At 37.7% G+C, this 27,655-nt stretch overlaps 1 protein-coding gene across 1 annotated transcript in view; it reads right to left on the bottom strand.

Annotated features, from left to right (window-relative positions):
- LRP1B (LDL receptor related protein 1B) overlaps window positions 1–27,655 on the bottom strand; it is a 1,355,016-nt gene that overhangs the window by 142,807 nt on the left and 1,184,554 nt on the right. The window contains 4 exon segments of the mRNA XM_075069829.1: window positions 4,643–4,759; window positions 16,659–16,778; window positions 21,529–21,648; window positions 21,762–21,878. Coding sequence (XP_074925930.1) covers window positions 4,643–4,759; window positions 16,659–16,778; window positions 21,529–21,648; window positions 21,762–21,878 — 474 coding nt within the window.

Here is a 27,655-nt window from a genome sequence, read left to right as displayed (position 1 = left end):
TGGATGACTGGAAATCACTGGGGTTTTTAATCCTGAAAACTCACCTCATATAATCACCTATTTCATTTGACAGTATTTCTTTTACAGTCTTGTACCATCTTATACAGTTCTGAACATGCATAAATATGCAGCTTATCGATATTTCCTAAAATGTATACATTTAAAGGGAAAATGAAAAGACCCACATGTAGACCAAGAAATATGAGTTCAATATATTAAATTTACTTTATAAAATTGATTTTATAGGGCAAATCATCATGCTAAATAGCATGCAATAACCAATTATTGATTACTGTGAATAAGAAAACTGCAGAAATGGAAGATCTGATATTGACTTCAAGGGAATAGGATTATGACCTATATTAAAGAAATGTTTAAAAAAAAACAAAACAGCTTAGAAATGATTACCTAGCGACAGTAACAGGTATTCCTGCTCTGGTTAGTTTCAAGCCATTTTACATTATTTTCCTCATGTTGTTTCAGTTTTATATAGATTTTATGTTCTTTGATTAATACCAGTAAAGTGTGCGCTACTTTCCTTTAGAAAGGAACAAGACAGCTGACTGCTATAGAGTATTCTGTACAATAAAGATTTACCTAAAAAAGAAAATATTTTTGAGGGGAGGGGCAGGGAAAGATCTTCAGTAAGAGTGAAGGGAGATAAAAGATGCCATCCACTTTGATTCCAATGTATTCACATTCAGAATTAGGTCACCAGGGCTATAAACTTCTTTACAACCTTCATTTAGCTGTTTAGGCAGGTGCACAAATGGCTAATGGCAACCCTCCTTGGATTTAATGTTTTTAGAAGGACTTCCCAATACAAGATCATTCTTCAAGGTAGGTATTTTATTGTGAAGAAGCTGGGAATGGGTCTGAACTAAAGCCACTGAAGACAACAGAAGTCTTCCTAATGACTTCAGTGAGCTTTGGCTCAAGACCAACAAACACAGTCATATAAAAGTTAAGTGAAAGGCTCAAGATATTGGAAAAATGGAAAGTAGGGGCTTATGAGTTACAAGGAGTACACAGATAGGGAAAGAGTGATAAAGTTCAGTTACACTATGCAGGAAGCAGAGTTAAGCCATACTAAAGAATGATTTTCACTACACAGGTATTTCATGTTACATTGATAGTAAATAATTCTATGAAAATCTGTTACACATTTGTTACATTTTCCAACCAATGCTCTATATCACTGCTAATAAAATCCTTTCCCATAAAACCTTGTGTGTCTGAAGATGTTATATAAAGGCAGATCTAAATACCTGAGCTGAATTTCTAGAAGGCAATTAGTGCATTTAGTACCCTTGAGAAACAACTCATTTTCTGATATAACTGCCTGACAAACTCTTTCTAAATTCATGTATGTTGAGAACAATTTATCTTCATATGAAGTGTAATATATTTTGTCAAATGCTTTTGTACTTCTATTTTCATATATTTTTTGTTTCATTACAATTCGTTCTAGTAATGGTGAGATAGCATACAAAGATTTTTATAAATCTATTTCAAACACAGCAGGGCTAGTTTATACATTTTCCTGAGATGATATGATTTTGTAGGTTAATACTTCAGTACCAATCTCCTGTTTTTTACTGAGATGCAAAATATATATTGGAGAAACCAAAGAAAAAGCTTTTACAAATGTTGAGAAACAGCCAGAGGAGCACATAAGAGCAAAATTCACCATTATGCAGACATCCTGCACAAGGCCTATGCGTCTCAGCTCAGGGTAACTACACCTGTATTCCCCCTTCATGATCCAGCCAGGGCACCCACTCTTAGGCGTCTAGCTTCCCAGTCATCACCTCTCTTGGGAAGAGATGCACATCTGTCTCCTTCCTGAATAGGGTATTTCCAGGCTGTACAGCTCTCTCCACCTACACTGGGAATTCCTCAATGAAATCAGTCTGTCTAAGCAGGCCTGCTTTACTTTTCACCTCAGGGATGGTCAATAGTGTAATTGCTACAGTTAAATTACCACACAGCTCTTTCTAAGCAAGCATATTTATTCTTGAGGTAAAAGCATTACAGAGAAACAACAAAAGAACCCACATGCATGCTAATAAGCTTACCAGAGACCACACCAACCAGGGCTCTGGTCAGTGAACAGTCCTTCAACACCAACTAAGGGGTTGTGCTGTGGTTACAAGTTCATAACTACCTTGGTTCAGAACAAGCACACTCATGAATCTGAGAGCCACTCCTTTATCCAGTTTGGGTCTCTGAAGAGACTGTGAATAGGTAATCAGCCAGATAATGGGATTTCTCTTCAAAGAACAGCTTCAAAAGGATGGATCTGGTTGTGGGTAATTTGCATTCCCTGCATCCCAGATATTTGCTAGGAATCCTACACAACTTTGTTTGTCAAATCACATTGTTTCAAAGAGTCCTTTGAAGAATATAACATCTCCCAGGGTTTATATTAGCCATATCTCCTCCTCAAAGAAGTTGCATAAAATTGCACAATACAGTAATACAAAAACATTTGCATTCTTAATACCATGAACTCCTAAGACACCTAAACTTCATTCAGTAAGGTTTAACTTAATTCATTAAGGTTTTGCAAGATATTGCAGGAAATTACCATTTCCATCACACTGTGTACTACTAAGTCTTGCTTTTAGGATTTAAATGGGAGTTACTCGATACATAGGCTGTGTGTATGTGTGTCCTTTATGCAGGATAAATTTAACCTATAGTCATTAGTATACTACAGATGTCTTTATCTGGGAGTCCAAAGAGCAGCTGAGGACTGAAAGGGAGGTTTAATTAGATCATAAATAAATACCAATTCATGCATAGCAAATTGAAAGTATATATTCATGGTACATTTTTTCTGCAAAGCTTATTAATGACTTAAGATGCTATATTATTTACTTCTCAAACTTTTAACCCTCAAACTTTGTGTGCAGAAAGATAATTTCAGTTTTAGAATATATACTTCTACATTCAAGTTTCTACAGATCCATAATTTAGATGAAGAGCATTTGTAGCTATTAAAGTGAAGCATCCTCCTTTTCTTATATATGTGACAGTCAGCCCACAGACACCAATGGGAGTTTTATACAAATACAAAGCAGAGAAAAACTACTTGTGTGTGGCCTAGCTCCTCACTTTTAGCTAAACCATGCTCAAAGTATCTTGAAACAAATACAAGAGACAAGTGGAACTAGAGATCTATGATATTTAAACATAAAAGAATAAGGCCAACTCACATATTATTTGGTTCAGAGGACTGTGTTAGTTCCAAAATCCAAAGAAATCACACTATTTGGAGAGTTGAAGTATGGAGAAACTGACTGAAACTTTATAACACTAAATGGCCTTTATTGATTAATAGAAGCCATGGGATACTTTCTCCTTTAGACAACACTTTCATCTGATACCTAAATCTATTGTATTTAAACACAGTACTGTACACAAAAGTTTCACATGTGGGAAGTGCCTAAAATTATGCACATAAATCTATACTTAGGATTATAAATTACATGGCCTGATTTTCAGAAGTGCTGAGTACCTATGCCTCCAAATACCTTGAATGTGGATTTGGGTGCCTAACTTTAGTCATCTACTTTTGAAAATTCTGACCAAAATGTTTTACTTCACAGGGACTGACTACAAATAACACATTCAGATCTCTGAAGAGAGGACAGGAGGTCTTCCACACTGACTGGCAAAAAGCCAAACATGTAGCCTTTTCTTGGATGTTATAAGAAAGAATGAAAAAAGGATAAGAACCCAGCTATTAAACTGTGGGGGTAGCAGTACAAAGCAATGTATGGGATTCTGTCTCTAAAATGCCTAACAATGATATTGGTGGCTAGATGTTGCCCCTTTGACTCATGATTACATTCAGGGCTCACAAATGAAAGGAACTCACCCCTTTCTGTGAAGATGTCACACATTATTCAGCTAAAGCTGGTGTTACATGTCTTTGTTGGGAGTAGAAGCTAGCTCATACATTTCAAAATATATGCAAGAAGCCCTCATCTTCACTCCATATTCACAGTGAGGAACAAGGTGAATTAATCCCATTAGCTTTAATGGGGACCACTTTTTGAGTAATGTGACTGTCAATGTGAATAAGGACTTCAGAAGTGAACCTGATTAGTTTTAAAATATGGAAGTTTCCCTACTGAATATACAAAGTATAACAGGCTGATAGTGTTTGCCCGAAAAACCTCCCATTGTTTACAGGCATCTATGCTCTTGGGAAAGTGTTATGAGGGTTTGCTGACTCAATGATGCTTCTGACTCATGGATATACCTGAATACAAGAAATATGGGAGTTACCCTCACACAGAGAAGTCAGATTAGCCGATCATCAGTTTTTAACTTGCTCTTCACTTACTCTATAATGTTATTGTCATATGTCAAGGGTTCCACTGCATATTCATATTTTGCAGAATAGTGAATGATAATCTCTTAATTGGCTACAGATCTTTATGGAAATAATTCAAATATGAGACTTTCAGAGTCATCGTTTTGGATTCAGGTCAATTGATTCTGAATGTGCCAGACTAAATGTGACTACAAATGACGATGCAAAGAGTAGGATAGATAAAATCAAATGGACAGCTTATCAGTATAAAAAAGTTTCCTCTTGTTTATTGAATAGGCTGCAAGATTTACTTACTGCAGTTTTCTTCATCTGAATTATCACCACAATCATTTTGGCTGTCACATCTCCAGTGATCTGGAATACAGTTGTTGTTTTTGCACTGGAATTCATGAGGCCCACAAGTCTTTTTATCTGCAATGAAGATGCTACCATTTGCATCAATGTATACCATAAAGGCAGAACTTAAAAGACTGCTACTAAAAGGGGTGGGATAATAATATTCCAAGATATATGTCAAATTAAGGAACCCTAACATTTTAAGTGGTACTTATTTACCAAAGACAAAGGATTTATTTTACAAGGCATCCCCACTGTGACTCTATTCTATTGAATTCTATTCCATATATGTTCTAATACGACACTCATCAGTAGTGCATTAGCAACATGACTACGCATCTGTCACATGCTTCTCAAGATTCTATTGACCGATGACCAAAGCAACACTAATTATCACAAAATAAATAAAAATTGTAAGCAGTGTTTTTGTAGCCATACCAGTCCCAGGATATTAGAGAGACGAAGTGGGCAAATATCTTTTATTAGACCAACTTCTGTTGGTGAGAGAGCTCAAAAGCTTCTCTCTCTCACCAGATGGGTCCAATAAAAGATATTAACTCACCCACATTGTCTAATAAAAAAGAATTGTCAGCTTTCAGTTTGGATTTGATACAGGAAAACAAAGACATTTTTAATTGATAAATGGCTGTTCTGAAGCTTTTTTGAACTGAAGTAATGTGAGAAGTTGTATTATTCATAACATTTCAAATGAAAAACAAACAAACATGAGGTATAAATGCCACAGTATTCCACTGTTGCTAATGGTAGAAATTGTGAAACTGCACCAAATTCAGAAGTGATGTGTATATTAGTGTAAAAGGTCTAACTTAGATTCTCTTAGAGCTACTTATACCCATTATACTGATGGGTCCCTGACTGTAAATTGGTACAAATTACACAGAGAAGTAGGATGATGTAAGAAAGTATTTATGAATATGTTGAACAGCAGTGGTCCAAGCTCAGACTCCTCGGGGACATCATTATTTACCTCTCTCCATTCTCACCACTTATTCCTACCCATTATTTCCTATCTTTTAACTGAAGTGCCTGGCAATGCTTTCAGGATCATCTAACAATCCTTAATTTAATTTAAAAACAAGCCTTTTGTTATCTTAATCACCTTGCCCCTGTTTATAAAACAAAACAAAACAACTCCCTGCCCCAAAGGCAGAAGTGGGGAGCAGCACAGAACTCATCACTAGGGCTTCGTGTTTCTCACGGAGGTCATGGAACTCATGGATTCTGTGACTTCCTGAGACCTCTGGGACTTCTTCAGTGGCCAGTGCACAGGCTGTTCTGGGGGAAGCCACATCAGCCACTGCTGGATAGACTCTGCAGGCAGTCGCTCAGGTGGCCCCGCAGTCAGCTGCACAGGCCCTCCTCCCTGCAGGTGGTGACACGGGTCCCCCAGAGCTCTCCCCCTCCTCGCTGCTGGTGCTACAGGTTACCCTCCCCACCCCTCCGGCAGTGCCCCCTCCTAAGATTCAATCAGAGATATTTATGGTATAAGTCATGGACAGGTCAAGGCCCATGATTGTTTGTTTCTTGCCCATGACCTGTCCATGACTTTTACTAAAAATATCCATAATTAAATCATAGACTTACTCATCACATATTACACTCACGCTGTATTGCAGTTAAGAGCTCTGTCTAGGGCTAGGGTATGTGCTGTGAACAGACCGCAGGTATGAAACTCAGGGGGAGGGGAAGCTAGAGCCCTTCCCCAAATGGCACCCGACTAAACTATAGGCATATTTATGCAACAGAGTACAAAGTGCTATATTGACCAATGGGTGTGTTTACACTTATAATGCTACAATTCATTGGAGCTATGCCCACACATCTTGTGAAAAATGTAGCATTTTCTTATACTTTTGATTTAATCACTCACTGCATCAGAAAGAGGATGCCTGCAGTATATAAAACAAAACTGAAATTAGTTTTATTCAGTCAGTATGTAGGATTTTGAAACAAGCATTTACACTCACAATGTATGATTATGGATAAATCCTTTTGCGGATGCATGAGCAGTTCTGAACAGCAGCAGCAGGACTCTTCCAATGGGATGCAGCTATTTTTGTGTTTCGTTTGCATTTTGATTTTTTTTTCTGTTGTACTTTATTCTTTTAGGTTCAAGGGAGAGGGGGAAATGATAGGGAGTGAAAAAAATTACCAGTGGCATATTTTCTTTGCATAAAAGTACATCTATAAGAAGTTTGCTTTATAAAAGCCAGAATGACATTTTTAAAATTACATGTCAGTGCAATGGAATTTCAAGGGGAATTTCTTGACTTCCCATTAGGGCTGTTTTACAGAACGTTAGTTTAGATCCTGTGATGCCAACAATGTCCCTTGAAGCGTTTAAATTAAGTGGTGATGACGAAGAGTGGCTAATAAAAATAGCTTGAGTCAGGCATACTCCTCTGCCTGTGAAGTGGATAGGGCCATTACATGAATTGCCGAGACTGCATTTGATGTCGTGCCCCAAACAGCTGCTTGCTGTGCTTGTGCTTCAAGTCTGGCTTTGTGCAACCCTAGGAACTGGAATGAGATATCAACATAGGCACCAGATTTGTATAATTTTTGGTGGTGCCCTGTCGTAGCTTCCTACTCAGATTTGAACCTTAGCGTTCATAACCTGAGAAGCTAGCATTAACCCCTCTAAGCTTAATTACCAGCTCAGATTTGATCTCGCTGCCACCATCCAAAAATTCCAGGGTTTTGGCTCCCTCTGGTCTCCCAAAACCTTCCCTGGAGGGACCCAAGACTCAGAGACTCTGAGTCTCCAACAAAGGCGAAAATAACCCACTTCCCTTCCCCTCTCTCTCCCACCCAGACTTTCCTCTCTGGGCTAACCTGAGAGTTACTGATGCAATCTCTTTTACATCACAATACCAAGAAGCATGTTCCTCTATTCACAAAGAGACAAAACCCGAAATACAAGGAAACAGAAATGATTCTATCTCTCTTCCCCCTCCACCAATTCCCTGGTGCTGCAGAGCTTACCTCCGTAGACATCTAACACAAAGAGAATTCCCCCTCCCTTCGTTCCTTAGCCCCTACCCAGAGAGAAAAACTCAAACAAAGTCTTAAAAAGAAAGCTTTATATAATTAAAAAAGAAAGAAAAAAGACACAATGAAAATATTCTCTGTATTAAGATGACAATAATACAGGGCTATTGCTTAAAAGAAAAAATGATGATAAACAGCCTTATTCAAAAAGAGATACAATTTAAACATTCCAGCAACTACACACATGTAAATACAAAACAAAACATATAAAAGCCTATTGTTTTGCTACCATTTGTACTCACAACTTTGAAACTGAAGATTAGAAGCTTGAAGATAGAAAGAAGCCTCTCATCCAGCCGAGAGACAGACAAAAGACACAGACCCAAAAATTCCCCCCTGACTTTGAAAAAATCCGGTTTTCTGATTGGTCCTCTGGTCAGGTGTGTGGTTCCCTTTGTTAACCCTTTACAGGTGAAAGAAACATTAACCCTTAGCTATCTGTTTATGACATGCCCAGAATGGGTCCAAGCAGAGCCATCCTGTCCATAGGACAGACTGGGTGAACCGGACCTGACTCTGTGCTTCAGGGGGACACAGGGTCCAGGGTGGCCTGGGAGGTTAGAGGGGGGCCTGGTGCCGGTAGCAGCGAGTGACCTAGCCCCAGCCTGTCCCTGCTCTGTCCTCTCCCTGCCTCCATTCTGCCCCTCCCCCCAGGCCTTCACCCTGCCTCATTTCACCTTCCGTCCCCTCTCCCAAGCAATGCTGGGAGCTAGCAGGGTGGGCTCGGGCCAGGTTGCTCACTGCTGCCAACGCCAGGCCCCCTGGTAACACTCCAGGCCACCCTGGACACTGTGTACCCCTGAAGCACGGGGCCCCCAAAGCACAGTAAGCCCAAACATTGGTGAAGCCAGGCCCACGTTCCTAAATATTGGTGGAACACGGGCACCATGGGCCAATATGGATAACAAAATAATTTTTTAACGTGATTTAGCATGAGTATATATCCTGGTCTCTAGTAGTCTTTACCTTTAAAGATCTTCCCCGTCTTGACAGGCCCTACCTTGCTGATCCAGTAGCGTATTGCTGCAGTGCTACTCCTGCCTTTGCTCCAACATTCCCAGCCATTTCTACCCACTAGTTAGGTTCTCCATCAAACATTTCACCATTTTCTCCTACACTGCTTCTTGCGCGTGGGAAAACTCATCGATAAAATCCATATATCCATTACTTTTTCCTTTTTCAAACCTCTCTTTAAGACTCCCTCTGCCATGCTCTGTACAAAATCCTTCATGATGATCATGATGAATTATGACTATATATATTTTATACACACACAGGCTCTGACTTCTCAAATTAAACAACAACAACAAAACACAAAACAGTGGGAATCACTGATCCTCTCATTAATTTCTTTCTTTCTTTCTATTTAAACAACAATACAAGACATCCATACAAAAAACTTTAGGTACCCCTAAGAATATTACAATTAAAATAATGACCATCCAACAGCAAAAATATATATAATTAATTCATCAGGACACTAAAGCTAAGCAGCAAAGCAGGTTCTTTAAGTTCCTCAACCCCAGAAACAAACCTTCTGCTTTCACAAAAGACCATGAATAATAAACAGCTTTTAGAGAGTACATGGTAAGTTCCCACTCTCGACTATTCGTCTGTCTGTGTCTTTTAGATAAATGGTTCTCAGCGAGGGGTACGCATACCCCTGGGGGTACCCAGAGGTCTTCCAGGGGCTACTTCAATGCATTTAGATATTTGCCTAGTTTTACAACAGATTATATAAAAAAGTATAAGTGAAGTCAGTACAAACTAAAATTTTAATACGGACACTGACTTGTTTATACTGCTCTATATACTTTACGCTGAAATGTAAGTACAATATTTATATTACAATTGATTTATTTTATAATTACATGGTAAAAATGAGAAAGTCAGCAATTTTCAGTAATAGAGTGCTGTGACACTATTGCATTTTTATGTCTGATTTTGTAAGCAAGTAGTTTTTAAATGAGGTGAAACTTGGGGTACACAAAATAAATCAGACTCCTGAAAGGGTAAACTTATCTGGAAAGGTTGATAGCCATTATTTTAGATTAGATTGTAACCTGACCGTGGCAGGAATCATCTCTATCTGTGTTTGTAGGATGCTCAACAGAATGAGACTTCAGTCCAAGATGGGACTTCTGGGCACTATCATAACGTATATAGTTAATACTAAAATATTAACATACTGATACTAATAAAAGTTGAGTAACTAAGATCCCAATTCAGCCAAGCATTTCGGCAAATGCTTAATATTACACACATTCTTAAGTGGTTGGCTGAATTGAGGCCTAAATTGCTATTGATACTTAGGGCCAGATTTTTAAAGGTATTTAGGCTCTATAACGGAGCTAACTCACTAGACAATGTGTCTACACATGGTTGGGTTTGTGTTGCAGTAACTCTGCCTCAGTTTCCACACCAGACAGCTGCTTGGCTCTGTAACAGTCAGCTTCTCACAACTCCTGTCAGGTTGCTCATAATCTCACCCTTTCTGAGGTAATAAAGAATCCCACTGACAAAAAGTCCTTTGACCCTGTATCGGGTTGTCAATTCCAGCCCTTACCTAGGCTCTATAGTCCTTGCCCTCCTCTTCCTCAAGGATGCTTTCCTATTACCCTTTCTAGGGGAGATAGGGGAACTCAGGCCTGTACTTTTCTCTGTGTTCCAGCCCAAGGTCACTGTGTTTAAATAGCTAAAACCTCTCCTTACAAGCCTTGTCTATCTGCAGGTGCCTTTCCCAGTACTATGTCTTCCAGTCCTCTCTCTTGGAAAGTCTGACTGCTCATATGGTTTCCTGGCGGTCTGCTGCTGAGGAGCTTCTTCCTGGCAGTTCCAAGTCTCACTAGCAGCTTTCTAGAATCCATTCACCCCAGCTGTCCTCTCCTTTCAAGGCCAGTTACAGGGTATAAGCTACCTACTGCAGCTCTTCTTTCTTCAGTCCTCACCTATTCTTCTTCCTCCTCCTCGGTTTTGTGGTGCAGCAGACTCAGTTCCTGAATGTATGATTGGCATTCACTGGACTTCATAAATAGGTTGTGACTTAAAGTCTGTCACCTCTCCCAGTATTTGTAAAGAACTGCAGGATAGCTTTTTTAACTGGACCCTATTTTCCTTGTATTCTGGCAAGTTTCCATTAGGTATTTTCTTAACTCTTTCTATATATCCAGCACTTTTTTCCTGAATCAGTTTGCACTCCACAGCTAAGAACACAAGGATAGGGGAGGTCAACCCCTGTGGAGTGCAAAATGGCTAAGAAAAAAAGTGCTGGAGATATAGTAAGAGCTAGGAAAATATCTGGTGGAAACTTGCTAGTCGAATGCAAAAACAAAGAACAAGTAGGGAAGTTCCTTAAGACAAAGGGCTAGGAAAACTAAAAATAGTTGTCAGCCTAAATTCCTTTAAAAATCCACTACCTACTTGCAAAAATAATTTCTTGCCCTTTGTCTTTTTAGTGGTTTCAACATTTTACTCTTCTAAATCAATTGTAAAACTTTCAAATCACAAAATTTAAGGGGAATAATCTATTCCAAAAATATTCAATGCTTTAATATCTAACATTCCTTTGAGTGAAATCTGTATTTACAGATATTCTTTAACTCAGTGATTCTCAGGCCTCAGAGGTTCAGGAGCCAAATTTATGATCAGCATTACCCAAAAGAACCACATTAGCGTGAATTAATTGTTTCATTTACTCTATATTCTACTGACCAAGTATTTATCAACTGCAACTGATTAATAACATAGGAAAAGCACTATGGTTCATAATTAAATCAGTGTTTTAAGATCATGTGCTGCAAAGAGCTGCAGGAGATGCATTAAAGAGCTACTTGCAGATCACGAGCCTCGGTCTGAGTATCTCTGCATTAACTTATTATTATTGGAAATATTTTATTTTAATTAGATCCTACTGAAAATATTTTTCTTCTAAAATTAATATTTTGTCTAAGAATATTAATAAATTGTACTCTGAACAAAGTTTCAGGATCTGTAACCTTTTCTTTTTCTTTCTTTTCTTTCTTTCTTTCTTATTGTAAAGAGACTTCTCGTGTTTATGAAACCTGACATATTCAGAGAGAAATGATGATTTTGTATCAATCTCAGAAGCCAGTCCTTTGGCAGTAATTCCAGAGTCTTTCTACATTTGATTATGTATTATTTGATCTATCTGAAGAAATAAGAATGATGTCAATTTGCAAAAAGAAAATTTGTATTTATTTGTTTATTTCATTAATGGCAATGAAAAATTATATCAGACAATCAGTGAACTTCTTTAAAAAACACCTTATTTTGACAACTTAATCCCGTTTCACCAGAAATACGCAACTAAGTATCACATATCACATATCACAACCTAAAAAAGAATTGCCTTGATGTTTTCAACCGAGAATGTCCATTGATTTTCTGAAAATATGTTCATAGCTACTGCAGAAACAATCAAACTCTTCCATCACTAAGTACATACTAAAAACTACAGAGTTGCAGCAATGATCCAAAGAATGAAACTGAGTAGATAAACAATTTTGCATTGTCAACAAGCAGTAAATTCCAGCTCTGATGTCAAAAAGGTATGAAAGGATCTCTGAGATTCCAGGCTAGTATTTGCTTTCAATATAAACATTGCTACTCTTCATATTATCAGAAGGATCATAAACTTGTCTACCACTATACTAGATCATCATTCCTGTCTAATCTTTTCAAGCCAGTGGTTTCCAGCACATCCACTGCTTGGAGAGCTCTTCATGCTAGTGTCAAGAAGTTAATTGGCTCTTTAGAAAATAGCTATTCAGATCAGCTTTCCTCCCATGGTCAAGAATCAGATTTTAAAAAATCCTGAAATGCCCGTATGGTCAAAAATAAGAACGATGCAAACTGCTAATTATCTCTGTTCCCATAGCTAATATTTTATGTAAATCTAATTATTACCACATAATATGAAAATTGATACTCCATTCTTGTACTATGAACATTTATCGGCAAATAAGAGAGAGAGAGATTCTAAAGGCTTCATTTCAAAGTATGATGAGGTCGAGGGCTTCAAAACCAGTGTGTAGTATTGCTGCTGTTCTCTCCCTGTGCTGTGTGGCTTGATATTTTCTATGGATGCTCCACCTCATCCAGCAAGTTGGAACTCAGAACTACCAACTTCAAACACTGAGTGTTGAAGTGCTTTGAAGACCTATCACTTAGAGAAGTTCTCTAATGGTGGGGTTTTGTAGTTATGACACAGATAACTTTGGTGGTGAAGCTACCTAACTGAACTTGCCAAGGGGAAGCTAGATTTCTGCCAGTGTATCTAGCATCTACGCCGAGCCTCACCGCTCAGCCACCTTGGCTGACACAGACTGTTGTTTTGAAGATTTACCAGTTGAGGAACTCTGGGACAACTTCATACTGGATTCAAAGGAGTCTCCATGAGGTGCCTCAATTCTTGGGATAACATCTGCAAGCAAATCTGATATCCCTGTAACAAGTAACTGACTCTAAGGTAGTGCCAGTTCATGTATTACAGTTATTGTTCTGCCTCAAAAACACAGTTTGAAGATGCTGAATAGTCTTCCTCACTCCACAGTCAAGAACCAGGGTGTTTGATCTGTCTCACACTAGGGGGTGGAGACCCAGTGAACAGTATCTTTAGAGATAGTATAGGTCCTTGGGATGGGAAAAGCATAGTGCACAACAGGACTGTGGGATCCCCTTCCTATGGATTTTCCCTTCACTCCCAAATCTCTCTCTCCAGGTGTGGGGAAAAACACAAACATTTTGCTAATTAACAAACATAACAAATTCTTCTGTCTCCTTTTCTGAGAGGATGCCATATGGTTCAAAGTCATTAAAGCCACCAGATTTCTATTGCTTTAGTGAAATCTCATTTTCCATGCCGCTACTGTTAATTATTATATTGTACTTTCATAATAAAATAGCTGATTCAATATTATTTTAGCAATTTTCACAAGCTTCTTATAGTATTGTATACTTTGTACTATTGCAAATAAACTAATTTGGATTATAAGAGAATGTTTAGGTTTATATACAGTTTGGTATGTTACTTCTATTATTTGAGAGACAAGGCGGATAAAGTAATATCTTTTATTGGACCAACATCTTTTTTTTGAGAGAGGCAAACTTTTGAGCTTATGCTGATCTTTTCTTCTTCCTTTTCTAGACCTGAAAAAGAGCTCTGAGTAAGCCTGAAAGATTGTCTCTCTCACCAACAGAGATAGGTCCAATAAAAAATATTACCTCACACAGCTTGTCTCTCTGATATCCTGGAACCAACACGGCTACAATAACACTGCATATTTCTTTTATTTAACACATTAATACAGAACCATATATACAAAATCACAATCAACAAACTCCGTAGCTTCAATATCTTTGATTACTATTAATGTGCTATTTTTGCAGCAAGTCACTTATTTATACTATTGTCCATTCTGACTACATGAGGATTATATGGGGATAAATTAAAAAATAAAGAATTAATAAATTACTTCAGAGTTCATACCCTCCACTACATTTGTTAGAATAATACATGGAGGTTGTATTATCTGTAGCTACTTATATCACTCTGTGGCAGACTTATGGTAGAAAGAACCCAAGAGCCCAATGTAGGGCTCTTAACTTGAGAATGATGAGGTGTAACTTTTATTTCTGCTGTTGTTTAGATGCCCCTCCCCCCATGCGCACACACACATACACCTGAAATTGGAGATTTGCTGTGGTTATCAGTGAGGGCATGGGAGGACTGAAAGACCCCTTTCTTTATACTGTTGGAATGGAAAGCTGGGAATGGGCGACAGGGGATAGATCACGTGATGATCACCTGTTCTGTTCATTCTCTCTGGGGCACATGGCATTGGCCACTGTCAGAAGACAGGATACTGGGCTCGAGGGACCTTTGTTCTGACCCAGTATGGCTGTTCTTGTGGGATCACCAAATTACAGATAGGAATTCCCCTTTTTGAATGCCCAGTGTCCTGCCATATTAGCTATGCTGGACCTGAAATTTTCCAGTACTTAATGTTGCAAATGCCTTATTCATAAAAGATCCAAGGAAGTCATACCTGTTTAGGCCATAAACCCCAATAACCATAAAATGAAAAGAACAGTTTGTTAAGATTTATGGTGATCATTTCTTTAAGAATCAGTTATAAATTGCTTTGCCCAGTGTTGATTCTATTATGGCTCCTAAGAATGGAATCCTATGAATGGTGAAACTTTAACTAGCAGTACCTGCTGAAGTGCTCATGGGCCCCTCCCAGCCCTTTCCTCAGTGTGAGCACTCCCATAGCTAGTTTAAGTTCTTCCATCTAAACTATGCTCAGTTGGTGCATCCCCTGAGTTTGAGTATGTGTAGGCCACTCAAAGAAGAACAAAGTATTTTATGTCAGTTTGCAAAGACGCATGTCTTAAAGAGACAATATGGGTCCAGTGCAGTGAAACCTTAACATTTTGCATCCTGTGACCTCATGTTGGAATAGAAATGGGTTTTAAGGTATTCACCCCATAACTATCCATACGGAAAGAGAAGGCAGTTACAACTCCCTGAAAGCTGTTCATGATCTTCTGGTTGAGGGCCCACAATCTCATGAACCGAGTGAGGATTGGAAACCAGGAATATCTGAATTCTACTGCAGCCATAAGAATTAGCTGTCCAGCCTTGTTTAAACTACTTAGCTTCTGTTTCTCTCAATTTCTTCATCTGTAAAATTGGGACACTACAGTACACTATATCTACTTTCCTTATAAGTGACCTGGGAGTATTAGTTAGCTAATGAAGTCATAAAATGTTACTGTTATTGCAGGTGAATTTATAACCTTTAAAAATAAAGATATTTGAAATCTAAAGCATTAAATTTTATGACAGATTTCAAGCTTACAAATAAATACATTTAAAACAAAATACGTGAAAAAAATCCTTTCCTCTTTCACTTACTTACCAAAAATGAGAATTCCTCTTGCACTTAGTTATCAAAATCCAAGTTTGCAGTTTGTCCTGCAGTGTATGATGACATTACAAGTATGGAAAGTAGGCAGTGACTCTAGGACCTTATACTATTTTATTGTTTTTAAATATATTTTTAACTATTACTGGAAAAACATGAACTTGGACCTTTGCAGTTAAAAAATCTTTCAAGTCACCTTTCTGGTACAAATAGCAAAAAATGGTAAAGATTTTACTTTTTGTGCAAATGGGAGCAACAAAGAACAACAAAAGAAATATTCCCAAAGAAAATAAATAAGCTTTTTTTCTATTTACTATTGGATTAATAAAAGTCATTACAAAATTCTGCTTTCAGATTGCTTAATATGATGTACACTCTGCTAAGTCTTTGTGAGGTCTGTCTTAGACTGGAACGTTCCTTCAGTTCTCCTATGATAGCTGATACAAAAATCTGTTTAATCTAGTTAAACAGTTATTAATCTAGTTAAACTACTCAGATGTTTATAGCAGTTATTAGGTTTTTTTAATTTACCAGCATTTAGTTGAATACAATAGGCAAAAAATATGTAGAAGAAATTAATAGGCATGGGGTAATTCTGCGATAAGAATTAAAAAGAGAAGCCACTAATGTTTCAGGTGAGTCATTTGTTTTATAACTGCTGTCCATAAAGCAGATGCTTCAAGACAGATTTCACAGGTAAAATAAAGCTATTCTATCAGATGAATACTTTGAAATAATGACACAGGATATATTTAATATCATTGCAACTTTCCCATTACAATTTATGGTAAGAATATAAAAATAAATTTTAAAAAAATGGGAAAAGTCTTCATTAGCAAGAAAGTTATAAAGATACTGGTGTTAGAAATATAAGATTTTAATAAAGCAATGTCACTACTTTTAAACAAAAAGTTTCTGACTGCACTCCTTTGTGTGACTGTTGTCAGACTCACCACAGTTTGCTTCATCTGATCCATCAGCACAGTCCGGGTCCTCATCACATACCCACAGTTTAGAAATACAGTGTTTTGTAGTTTTACACTGGAAATGGTCTGGAGAACAGCTGTTTTCCGCTTTAAAGAAAGGGAGTGATTTTTAAAGCTAAAAATTTCTGCCAAGACTCAAAACGTTTTTTGTTAAAATAAATAACCCCAAATGTTAAAAACAGGTTCTCCATGAGTTCTATTGTGTTTTGCAGTAATATCTCCAGGAAAACAGCAATCTGTTTTAAGGCATTCTCTTACTATTTAATCCATTTGATTATTAATAACATTGTCCAAATGAATTTAAAGAGAGAACAATATTTATGGTGGCGTTCCATTGATTACAAACAAGAACATTTTCAACATGTTACATTTGATAGACCAAATGCTAACAATATACTAGTTAAAAGGCTCATCACTCTCTTCTAGAGTCTTTCAGGTCTTGTCTACATTACAGAGTCTTGTCAACAAAAGTTATGTTGACACTCAAAAAGCACTATAATAAAAATCGGTATTGCATGTTCACACTTGCTCCCTCTGTCAGCAGAGCGTGTCCACAGTTGGGGCACTAACATCAACAGTGTGAGCAATGCACTGTGGGCACCTATAAAGAGACTTTGAGAGGAAAAGAGGAAGTGAAAGATGGACATCTGATGACTGAAACAAAGGGGAAGGAGTAAGCTTCACCATCCTGGTTGCCATCCTCATCATATCCTGGAACCAAGAGATCCATTGTAACATCACTGGACTTTTGTCATCCTGATCCCAAGACATGTCCTGACCGGACCAACGAAGTAGCCCAGATGACATCTCCATCTTCACTGGTTCCAGCTATATCCCAGCCACTACATGGGATGTGAGATTTTGTCATGTCCCCTTCCTCTCCCTTGTGCATTCTTTTCAATCCTCCACCTTATTTCTTCTCTTTCCAAACTCTCTCCTTTTTCCTTCAGTCTAATAAGAATATGACTAAGCTGGCCAAGACTGCATGTTTTGCAACACTGTTGTAAGCCTGTTGTAAGCCTGGTACAATTTTGCCAGGTCTCAGAGTGGTGATAAGACTCTGTACTGTGGATGAGTTTTGGAGCAGCAAGGTTACAGGTTAAAACCAGCAACGAGTCCTGTGGCACCTTATAAACTAACAGACATGTCTGTATGGTGCCACAGGACTCTTTGCTGCTTTTACAGACCCAGACTAACAAGGCTACCCCTCTGATACTCAAGGTTAAAACCAGTGACAGCTGCATATTCTGCTGGTCTTTCCCCTTTTGTGCATGTTTGTTGTGTTTTGCCTTCTAGAAAATGGGATCAGACTTTAACAACAACAGCAGCTGCAGCCCAATTGAACTAACTTCTCTTTTTCTCTAAAAGAGTTATTACCATCTTAATACTAACTAAGAGATTGTCAAAAGAAGGGTTATTTTCCTTCCAAAGACTCTCTTCAGCTAATGGGAAAGGGAACAAGGGATGATGTTACAATGTAAGACTTATTAAATACTTAACATTTCAAATGCTTTAATGGCTTTTCCCTTTTTCCTCATTTAATAAAATGTAATATTTTTCAGTATGTGTTTGCCATGGTAGTAAGCAGATTGAGTTTTGCATAGGAAACCCCAACCAATGTTTAAAACTGTTTAATGTTGGGCAGTTTCAGGGTCATGTTAATACCTTTGACTCTTTGGGCCCCTTTTATTAAATCTGAATATACAGGGAGTCCTCTGACTTACGATGCCTGACACCGCTTACTGTACTTTTCAATGGACTGCTCATTTCGCCTGTATGATGCTTAATTTGCATAAAGTTTGTTTGAAATCACTTGCTGGTTGTATTATACAGTACTGGTATGGAGCTGGAAGGGGTTGCTTTTGATTGGCTTTGAGGCAGCAGGGTAGCTTGTTGTTGCCAGGAAAGGTTGTTTTTGATTGGCTCCTGACCCTGGGCTCAGCCAATCAGAAAGCTTGAACAGTGACTGGCTAAGACTCAGCATGTGTGCCATTCTCCCTGGCTTTCTGAGCCTGTGTTGCCGGCATTCTTAGCAGCATATGTGAGTTTATATGTTTATCCGAAGACTCTTTACAAAATACAATGTACAGTAAATACATTGAAATTGCGACATTAGTCATCTATAATTCATATAGTACAAGAAGCTGGGTTATTGTGGTGAAAATAGTGTATCAAGCCTTGGTTCAGGAACCAATCTCCCCTTCATACCATTGATTCCTATGGGAAAAGCTGTTTCAACTTACAACGCAATTCTGAGGAATTGTATCATAAGTCCGAGGACTCCCTGTATACAAGTGTCTAGTGCTACCAAAAACCTTCTGCTCTGTCTTCCTTGTTTTGAAGAAAAGTAGTAAATTGAAGAACCAGACTGAAAACTACTGCACAATGTCAAAATAATAGCCCAGGTAACAGAAGATTTTGCTGTAAAGAACTGCTGCTAATTTTCCCTGTTTCCTGACAGCTGCTTTGTATGGGTGTCTTTAGTTTCAGGATTTCCACCTTAGCAACTAAACCTGGTTCTTAGTGCACTCATGGGTTTTCCTTTTAAATCCTTACAAAAAGTGCTAGAAAAGTTCCTCACATCAAAGATGGCATGTGATTATTTTCTGCTCAGCCAGGAGTATGAAAAAATTAATGCCCCTTTCCTGTAGGCATCCTATCCCTAGTTATTCACCAATCAAAAAGTAATTTTCTTCTCTCACTTCCTTCCTAATGTATTTATCTCACTAGCTCAGGAGACATCCTTTCATAAATCTTACTTGGAAAGTTTAAAAAAAAAAGAAAGAAAAAAGACTGGCCATGAACATGGATTTATTTGGCAATATTATGGCCTATGGCAAATTAGTAGAACGGAAAATGACCTTGAATGTGTGTATGCTAACAAATATTAGTCAAAACATGTAGCTTTATATGGATTTCTCATCAGCTGTAGAGTTCTCATAGCCAAGTTCTAAGCCACCTGCCCTTTGGCCAACAGCACAGTGGGCACATCATGAACAGAAAGGGGTGGGAGGAGTTATGTCTGGATTGCTTTGCAAGCTGCTTAGTCTCTTGGAGTCAGTTACCGTATGGCACAATCTAAACACATTCTAAATTGTGCTAATCTGCACTGGAACTAGGATGATAATCATGGAGCTGTAACCAGCTCACTGGTGCTCCCCTCCCACTTGACTGTCCCCCTCACCACAATGTCCCAGGCATAAATTCAGCACAGTGAAGAATCTGATCTCGTATTTCAGAAAACAAACGTACGTTCTTGGCAGTGTTTCAAAAAAAATCCTAGATTATTAAAACTAAACAAAGATTTATCATATAATTTGCTTTTCATTATTTATACTATTGTTGACTTTTTGCATTTAGCTCAGCTTGGGCAATGAAAAGTCTTGGGTTTATTTATTTTTAGTTCTAGTCATGTTCAGTTTTAGGTTTTCATGATTTAGCACGATGTTGCAGTGTTTGAGATGGAAAATCATGAAGTCATGCCTACGTAGTAAGCGTAGTTGTAATAATAATACCTTGCTCTTACACAGAACTTTTCATCAGTGGATCTCAAAGCATTTCATTACAAAGGCAGGCAGTATCATCATCCCCATTTTACGTATTGGTACACTGAGACACGGTGACCTGAAGTAACTTGCCTAAGATTCCCCAGCAACCACTGGCAGAGACAGAAATAGAAGCCAGGTGTTCTGAGTCCTCGCCCAGTGTTCTAGTCACTAGGTCACACTGCCTAGTGCAGTATGTCATACCAGTACTGTAAAAGTAATTGCGACAAAGAATCTGGGCTACTATCCAAAAACATGGCAAAAAAGAAAAAAAACTGCTTATGCTTTCTCCAACAAGAGGCTTGACTGAAACAAGATAAAACCAGGCAATGTGGTTCCTGAAAAGCAGTAGCTGAGCTACGGTAGGCTTCTGAAAGGTGACTTTTAATCATCAACATTCAAGGGTCTTTATATCCACAATGGCCCTTTTCTAAAGAATGCATGGAGTCTCCAAGTCCTTGTGTATGTGAAGCTGGAGAAAATCAATTTACAAATGAGGTAGCTGCTCTGGATCAGTGGGGGCTTGAAGAGCAGGCTGAGTGAGTTACGGAGCCATCTCTCTCTCTAGATGGCAGTATGGTGCTGATAGGCAGACCAGAAACATCAGAGAGAGGAGATTATATTTACAAGATGCAAACTCTTCAATGTTCCCCCTCTGTAACTAAGCTGAAAATATCTTATCTAATTTATCTTATTAGAAATGTAAATGTAGATATTTTAGCTGAAATGAATTACTTTAATTCAATTTTCTCTGTTTTGATAATTTTTTTATTAAGATTAATGTCATATGGGTAAATTTGGACGGACCTTCCATAAAAGAGAACTCTGTAACCTCCAAGGAGAGGTGTTGTAGGATAAAGAGTTCTAGAACCTATACTGTCTCTCAGTCAAGGGGCAGGAACAAAGATATCCCTTTCTCCTAGTAAATTGTGTTGCCATCAGGCCATGGCAGAGAGTCACATGAGGAATACTAAAAGACCAAGGAGAAGACAAGAGATGATGGTGGAAATGGTCATAGTAATATATACAGTTTGACCCAAATAAGAGACCCATATAATTTTCTAAAAATCAATTCTCTCTTTTTTCCTCATTGTCCTGGTTACAAAAAATTGAAGTCAGTGACAGAAATATTTGATTTCTGTACACAGACTATCTCAGGTACTGTATGTCAAATAGTCCAAAAGATTAACTGTTTTTCATTGGGCATACAGTAATTTTACATATATCTTTTAAACTCTATGTTTAAAACTATCCATCACTGTGCAATACAAAACTCTTTAAACGTAACTTACGACAGTCTCTTTCATCTTCTTCATCACTACAGTCATCTTGTCCATTGCACTTTAGATTTATTGGAATACATTTCTGATTCTTTGTACACTTGAACTGACCTGACAGGCAGACATGTGTGTCTGGAAGATAGATGGAAAAAAAAAGTTTTCCAGATGAGTTTCTCATGAGAATTTAAATCTTAGCTAAAGATCTTAGTCAATTTTTGAGTTCTGTGCTACATATAATCACCTACCACAGTTGAGTTCATCAGAATTGTCCCCACAATCATTTTCTCCATCACAGATAAAGGCTGGCAGAGCACAAAGTCCAGTTCCACACTGAAAACGTCCTGGTTGACATTTAAATTCAGCTGAAAAAAAACCCCCAAAACAAATCTTGCACAGTTGCATACAGGGTTTATAAAACTTATAAACAAAGCTTTTCTGCTATTCAAAATCTATATTGAATTACTTTAAACTATGTATGAATCCCAATGTGAAAGTGTACATGTCAGAGAGAAGTTTCATGGATTTTTCCTTTCTGAATAAATGGATCAAATACATGCAATGATGCAAGCCCCATTGAAGTTAGTGAAAATACTCCCATTGATTTCAATGGCATTTGGATTGGCCCACAATGAGAAAATGTCATGAAATCATTTGGATGTTTTTATATCTATTTCTTTATATTAAAAATATCTTTAACCTATAACATAACAGAGGCTAAAGAAATCTCATTAAGTACAGAAAAATTACCAGCACTATCACAGGGATGGTAATATGCCAATTATATTATTACTCTTCAATGGACTAATTGAATATATTTAAAAGTTATTAAATTAGGATATATGGACTCAACCAGAATATTCTGTAGTTACTAAACCATAACCTAACACATATTTTTCAATTATAAGATCGTAGCACTAATGCTGAGGAGGGTCTCATTTACATGATGACTGCACATGAGTTATTTCTCAGTAACGATACAGCATGCAAAACCCTGGGCTCTGATTGGCTGAAGAGGACTATTAAAAGAGGAAATTTATATAATTATTGCATGTTAATTTCTTAATAACCAGTAGTAATTATGAGATCTTGCAACCATGTCTATTACTATTTATTTGTAAGCATCAGTGTGCTAAGAGATGTACAAAACAGACTAGAATACACTGTGTGGATTTTTTAATCTGAACAGAAAACACAAGGACCCACTGGGACACCATGAGGATGCTGCTATCTTAAGAGGATGTTTATTATTTTTATTTGTGTTGGTTAGCATTTATGTGCCTTAGGGAAGAAGTCAGCTTTCAATGGGTATTTGAATGAAGAAAGGCTGGAGCCCAAGAGCAATGATTTGGGAAGGGATTCCAGAAGGCAGAAGGGAAGATGACATGGAAACAAGATTGAAAAAGAAAGTCAACTGGTGAGAGACAACTTTGTAAGAGTTCCAGGTTGAGATAAGAAACAGCTGAGATGCAGATGTGGAAGTCCCTGTGCAAACCTTTGAAAGGGAAAGTTTGATTTAGATGTGGAAAGTGACAGAAACTTCCTACTGAGGAGGTTACAACAGTCCTTAGTGCCTCTGTCAGTTGTTTTCTTCTATATAAAAGTTAGAAAGTACTGAAGTGTACAAAATATGTATCCCTAACTCTGGTTCCTAAACAGAATAGGATACAAAAGTTTTCAGCTGCCTGGGGATTCCCTTATTTTGGAGGAATCCTCAGAGAGTTGGTTAAATTATAAAGGGGATTCACCCGGGACACCAAGATCTGTCTGAAGCTATAAATGTGTATGCAACAGATAAACCATCTGTGCTGACAAGTTGCCAAATGGCTATGACAAAGCATCTCACTGAAAGGATTAACATCTGTCCTCTCTAGACCATGAGAGAATCTGTAGTTATTACTATTGAAGGGATTATTATATAAATCTGAGATTCTTTGAGTTCTGGGTTTGACCAAAGCCCAAGAAATGGTACATAAATATATAATCTGGTGAAGGAAAATATAGCCAACTAGAGAAATTCTGGGTACAATCCAAGAAAGATTTGTAACAAATCCTACTGTGAATTTATCACAGAATAATTTCCTTATCTGCAAGTACATTCTCAACTCTTAGCCCAGAACAGAAATGAGCTCAGACTTATGCAACAATAACCAATGTTACAGTCCCAGATAAAGTAGGTGAAATATGCCCATTCTTACATTCTGATATAGAAACAAAATGCAAATTTTAACCAAGTTTTTTCAAGCGATAGCATGTTTAAAATGCCAAATGTGCCACAAGGCTTTTAAATTTAGGAAGACTGCCTGGAAGCTGTGCATTTCAAGAAGTAGTTTACACGTTTAAAGATAGTATCAGAATTTTAGAGGAACATAAACAGCACTATCTTAATGCAAACTAGGGAACTTTTAGTGTGCACTGGCAGGGTTCACATAGACTAGCTAATGTGTGATATGCTAGTATGCACTAGAATTTACGCCCTCTCATGTGGACTAATATACCATGTATACAAAAAGTAAAAGTCACTGCAGACCGTGAGATGAGGGTATGCAATTGGTGAAAACTCGATAGTCCCATTAAGAATTTAAATATTAGTGTCTTGTTAGTGTTGGAAGGCTTTATGGCTGAATCCTTACATCCACAAATAGATCCTTAATAATGTGAGAGTCAGAAAAATTGGTCTACTTTTTAATATACGGACGAGACACTCAAAAGATGACAAGGGACTACTCCAGTTCTCCCAGCATGGAGATTTCCAAGCTGATCAAAAACATGAATATTGTGTTTCACCAGGGAATGACCTGCACTTCTCTCTGTGAAGTGTATAATCAAACAGTTCTAAATCAGATTAAGATTTTGTTCAAATCAGAAATAAGTCAGATACCACAATTTTCATAAAATATGGAAGGGTAAAGACCCTGCTGATGTATCATTTTCTCTTCAAGCTTTTTTCTCCCAAAGGTAAGACCTTCTGGCCAACAAGGAAAATAAACATTCAGCCCAAAATGTGCCACAAAGAGTATGAAGTGTTTGTGCCAGGCATCGTATTTGCAACAAGTAGACTCTAGTCAAGAACACCAAACTCAAGACTGCTTGTTCTCTGATAAAGGTAGCTGTTCTGACAGCTGTTCTTACACAGATTCTTTCAGGGCTATCATTTCTATCACCTGTCTCTAAATCTTTTGGAATCTAGCAGCTACCAATGACCAAGATCCAGAACTCTGAGCTGTGATAATACTCCAGCAGATGCTCAGATTGTCTACAACTGAGACCTACTTTGCTGTCAGACATGTGCCTCCCAAGAATGTTCTGGGGAATCCTATTCAACACAAAGCACCATGACATCCTAGGAAAATAGGAATTGTCTTCTCCTGTTTATGTGTAAAGTGGACACTCAAATGATAGTTTAGATCAGGAACATTTATTTTATTCTGAAATTTTGAAATTATTATTATTTAAATATTAGTCCTCAGAAAATTTAAGACCATCTCACATATTTTACATATAATAGCTGTGTTTGCTGCCAGAGAGACCAGAGTATTGGGAGTGACAGGCAGGAAGATTTCATATTAAGTGCACAAAAGAGGAAAGGAACCTCACAGCAATGTCCTTGAGAAACTGTTCACTGAGTAACCTGAGTTACTGAGGTACCACGATCATCTTTCCTCTCAATGTCAACTTGTAATTTCCAATTTAAGAAGACATAAACGTGTTAGCTCTGATCGAGCACGCTAAAAATAGAAGTGTAGCAACAGCAGCATAAGGGATAACCACTTAAGCATGTGCCCATTCAAGATGCTAGGTATGTACTTGGGTGGATAGCCCTTCCTGCCACTTGTACCACTGTGACTACATTTCTATTTTTAGTGTGCTAGCTCATTCAGAGTTAGCATAGGTATGTCATCCTTGAGCTGCAAATTACATTTCCAGCTTGAAATGTAGATGTCCCCACAGTTAAGGGAAGCCTACCTCACTGAGTTTTGTGAAGTATTGAGATGAGGTCTGTTATGCAAACAATTTATTTAGCTTTACTTCCATTTTTCTCTGTTTTTAATAAATCTGTGGATGACCCAAAATACATCAAGCTATAAACAGAGGTGCTAAGGGATAAGAAGTTTCTGGAGCCTAACCCCTCACTCTTGGTCTCGATCATATGTGGCACATAGAGTTATGGCCGAGCCTCTAAAAATGCATTGCAAAGAGGAGTAGCAGGAGAACAAAGGGAAGAAGCCTGATGACCAAGGAGATGCACATGGGTAGCTGGAACAAGTGATGAATACTTATCCCTTTTATAGCACCTTTCAACAAAGAATTTCAAAACACTTTACAAACATCCAGGCCTTTATCTGAAGCCCCTTGAGTACAAGGGAAAGACTCCCATTGACTTCAGTGGGCTTTGGCATAAGCGATTAAAACCTCCTAAACCCAAGATATAACAATACTTAGTGATTCCCATTTCACAGATGGGGAAACAGTTCCAGACTATTTAACTGGCTTCCCTGAGGGTAAATAGAATAGGGTTTAATACAATATTTTTAAACCTTTGCACTTAAATTAAGGGTACTGAAACTCCTGTAGTTTGGTTCACACATTGCAGAATATCTTGACCATTTTTCTGCAATGGAAATTCAATAAATTGTAAAGCTTGACATGTTACAATGTCCATGTCATAAACAGACAAGTCAGCAAGGAGCAGAGTTCTAGGTAGATAAATGAAGTAAAGTAACTTGTCATAAAAAGTAAAACGATCAAGTATTTTTCTGTTATTGAACTTGTGACAATGAAAAACGCATCATAACAAAAAATTTAGAAGCATATGAGAATTGCTTATTGTTACTTTGCTTCAGCATATTTCTTTGCTAAAATGTGGATTACAAATTTTAGTGCACAAGATTAAAATGAAATGACTGTGAATTAGAATTAAAGAGAAATGCAGCGGAGTGAAATTTTGTTGTGAGTACAAATTTGAAGGTACAATTAGGGTTGCCAATTTTGGTTGTACATATTCCTGCAGGTTTCATCACTTGACATAATCTTTAATTAAACATTTTTCTTTAATTCCTGGAGACTTCAGGGCAATACTAGAGAGTTGGCAACCAGAGGTACAATGCACTCATGATCTTTTTGATTTTTGGAGATACAGTAAATCACATAAGTGGTTAGCGATTGAGAATGAAAGGAAGCATCATCCTCTATGCATTAAAATGAAGTAAACCAATTCCAAAGAAACAGGGGTTTTCCAATACCTAAGACAACTTGCATTCCGCTGTCATGGCAAAACCATGACAGCTTTCCTCTGGGATGCTGAGAACATCATCACGATTGACTTTAAACTATCTAAAACTTGACAGGGGGAATATTACGAAGACTACTATAGGCAGTCTGAGAGACTATCAAGGAGAAATCTGCTGATTCTGCACCACTACCAGCACACGGAGCCAAAGTTACGTAAGATGGTTAGAAATAGTGCATCTCACAGAATCATTTGTACCTGATTTGTAAATTCTACTCCCAAAATATTCTTGTGCATTGTTTGTTAAAACAGGAAACTCTGTGTGAAATGTTTTCAGAATTGTAGCAAGAGTCACTTAGAGAAAAGTTGAACAAATGTCACTACAGTAACTTATACAAGAACATCATGGAAAAAGAAGTTGGATTTAAATTCAGAATGTACTTACGACATTCTTCAGGTTCATCCGATCCATCCCCACAGTCATCTACAGTATCACATTTCCACCAGAATGGAATACATTTATCAGTTTTGCAACGGAACTGTAGTAAGAAATGGAGCCCCCCCCGAAAGCCTTAAATATGAATATTTTTCATACAAACAAAATAATTTATGAGAAATTAGACTCATAGCTCAAAACTTATACCTGTTTCCCTAACGTGCATCTACAGTTGATTTTGTACAAGATACTTTTTTGAGGAGTGTTGGCCTAGCTCTTCATATGGTGTTAATCAGCGTAGCTCCAATGATAGTAAAGCTATCCCATTTTACAATAGCTCAGGATTTGATCCTTTCAATTTTAATTCAAAATAGAAATTTACATTCCTTAAAGGACTGTTCTTGAGTCTCTTGAAGGATATATTTAACAACATTCTTTCAGAATGAATCTGAGTAACAGCAGATATGTTGAAGTTG

This window comes from Chelonoidis abingdonii, chromosome 10 (assembly GCF_003597395.2).
Source record: "Chelonoidis abingdonii isolate Lonesome George chromosome 10, CheloAbing_2.0, whole genome shotgun sequence".
In the NCBI taxonomy this organism is placed as follows: domain Eukaryota; kingdom Metazoa; phylum Chordata; order Testudines; family Testudinidae; genus Chelonoidis; species Chelonoidis abingdonii.
Note: the sequence above shows the minus strand (reverse complement) of the source record. Positions and strands in the feature narration are given on the sequence as shown.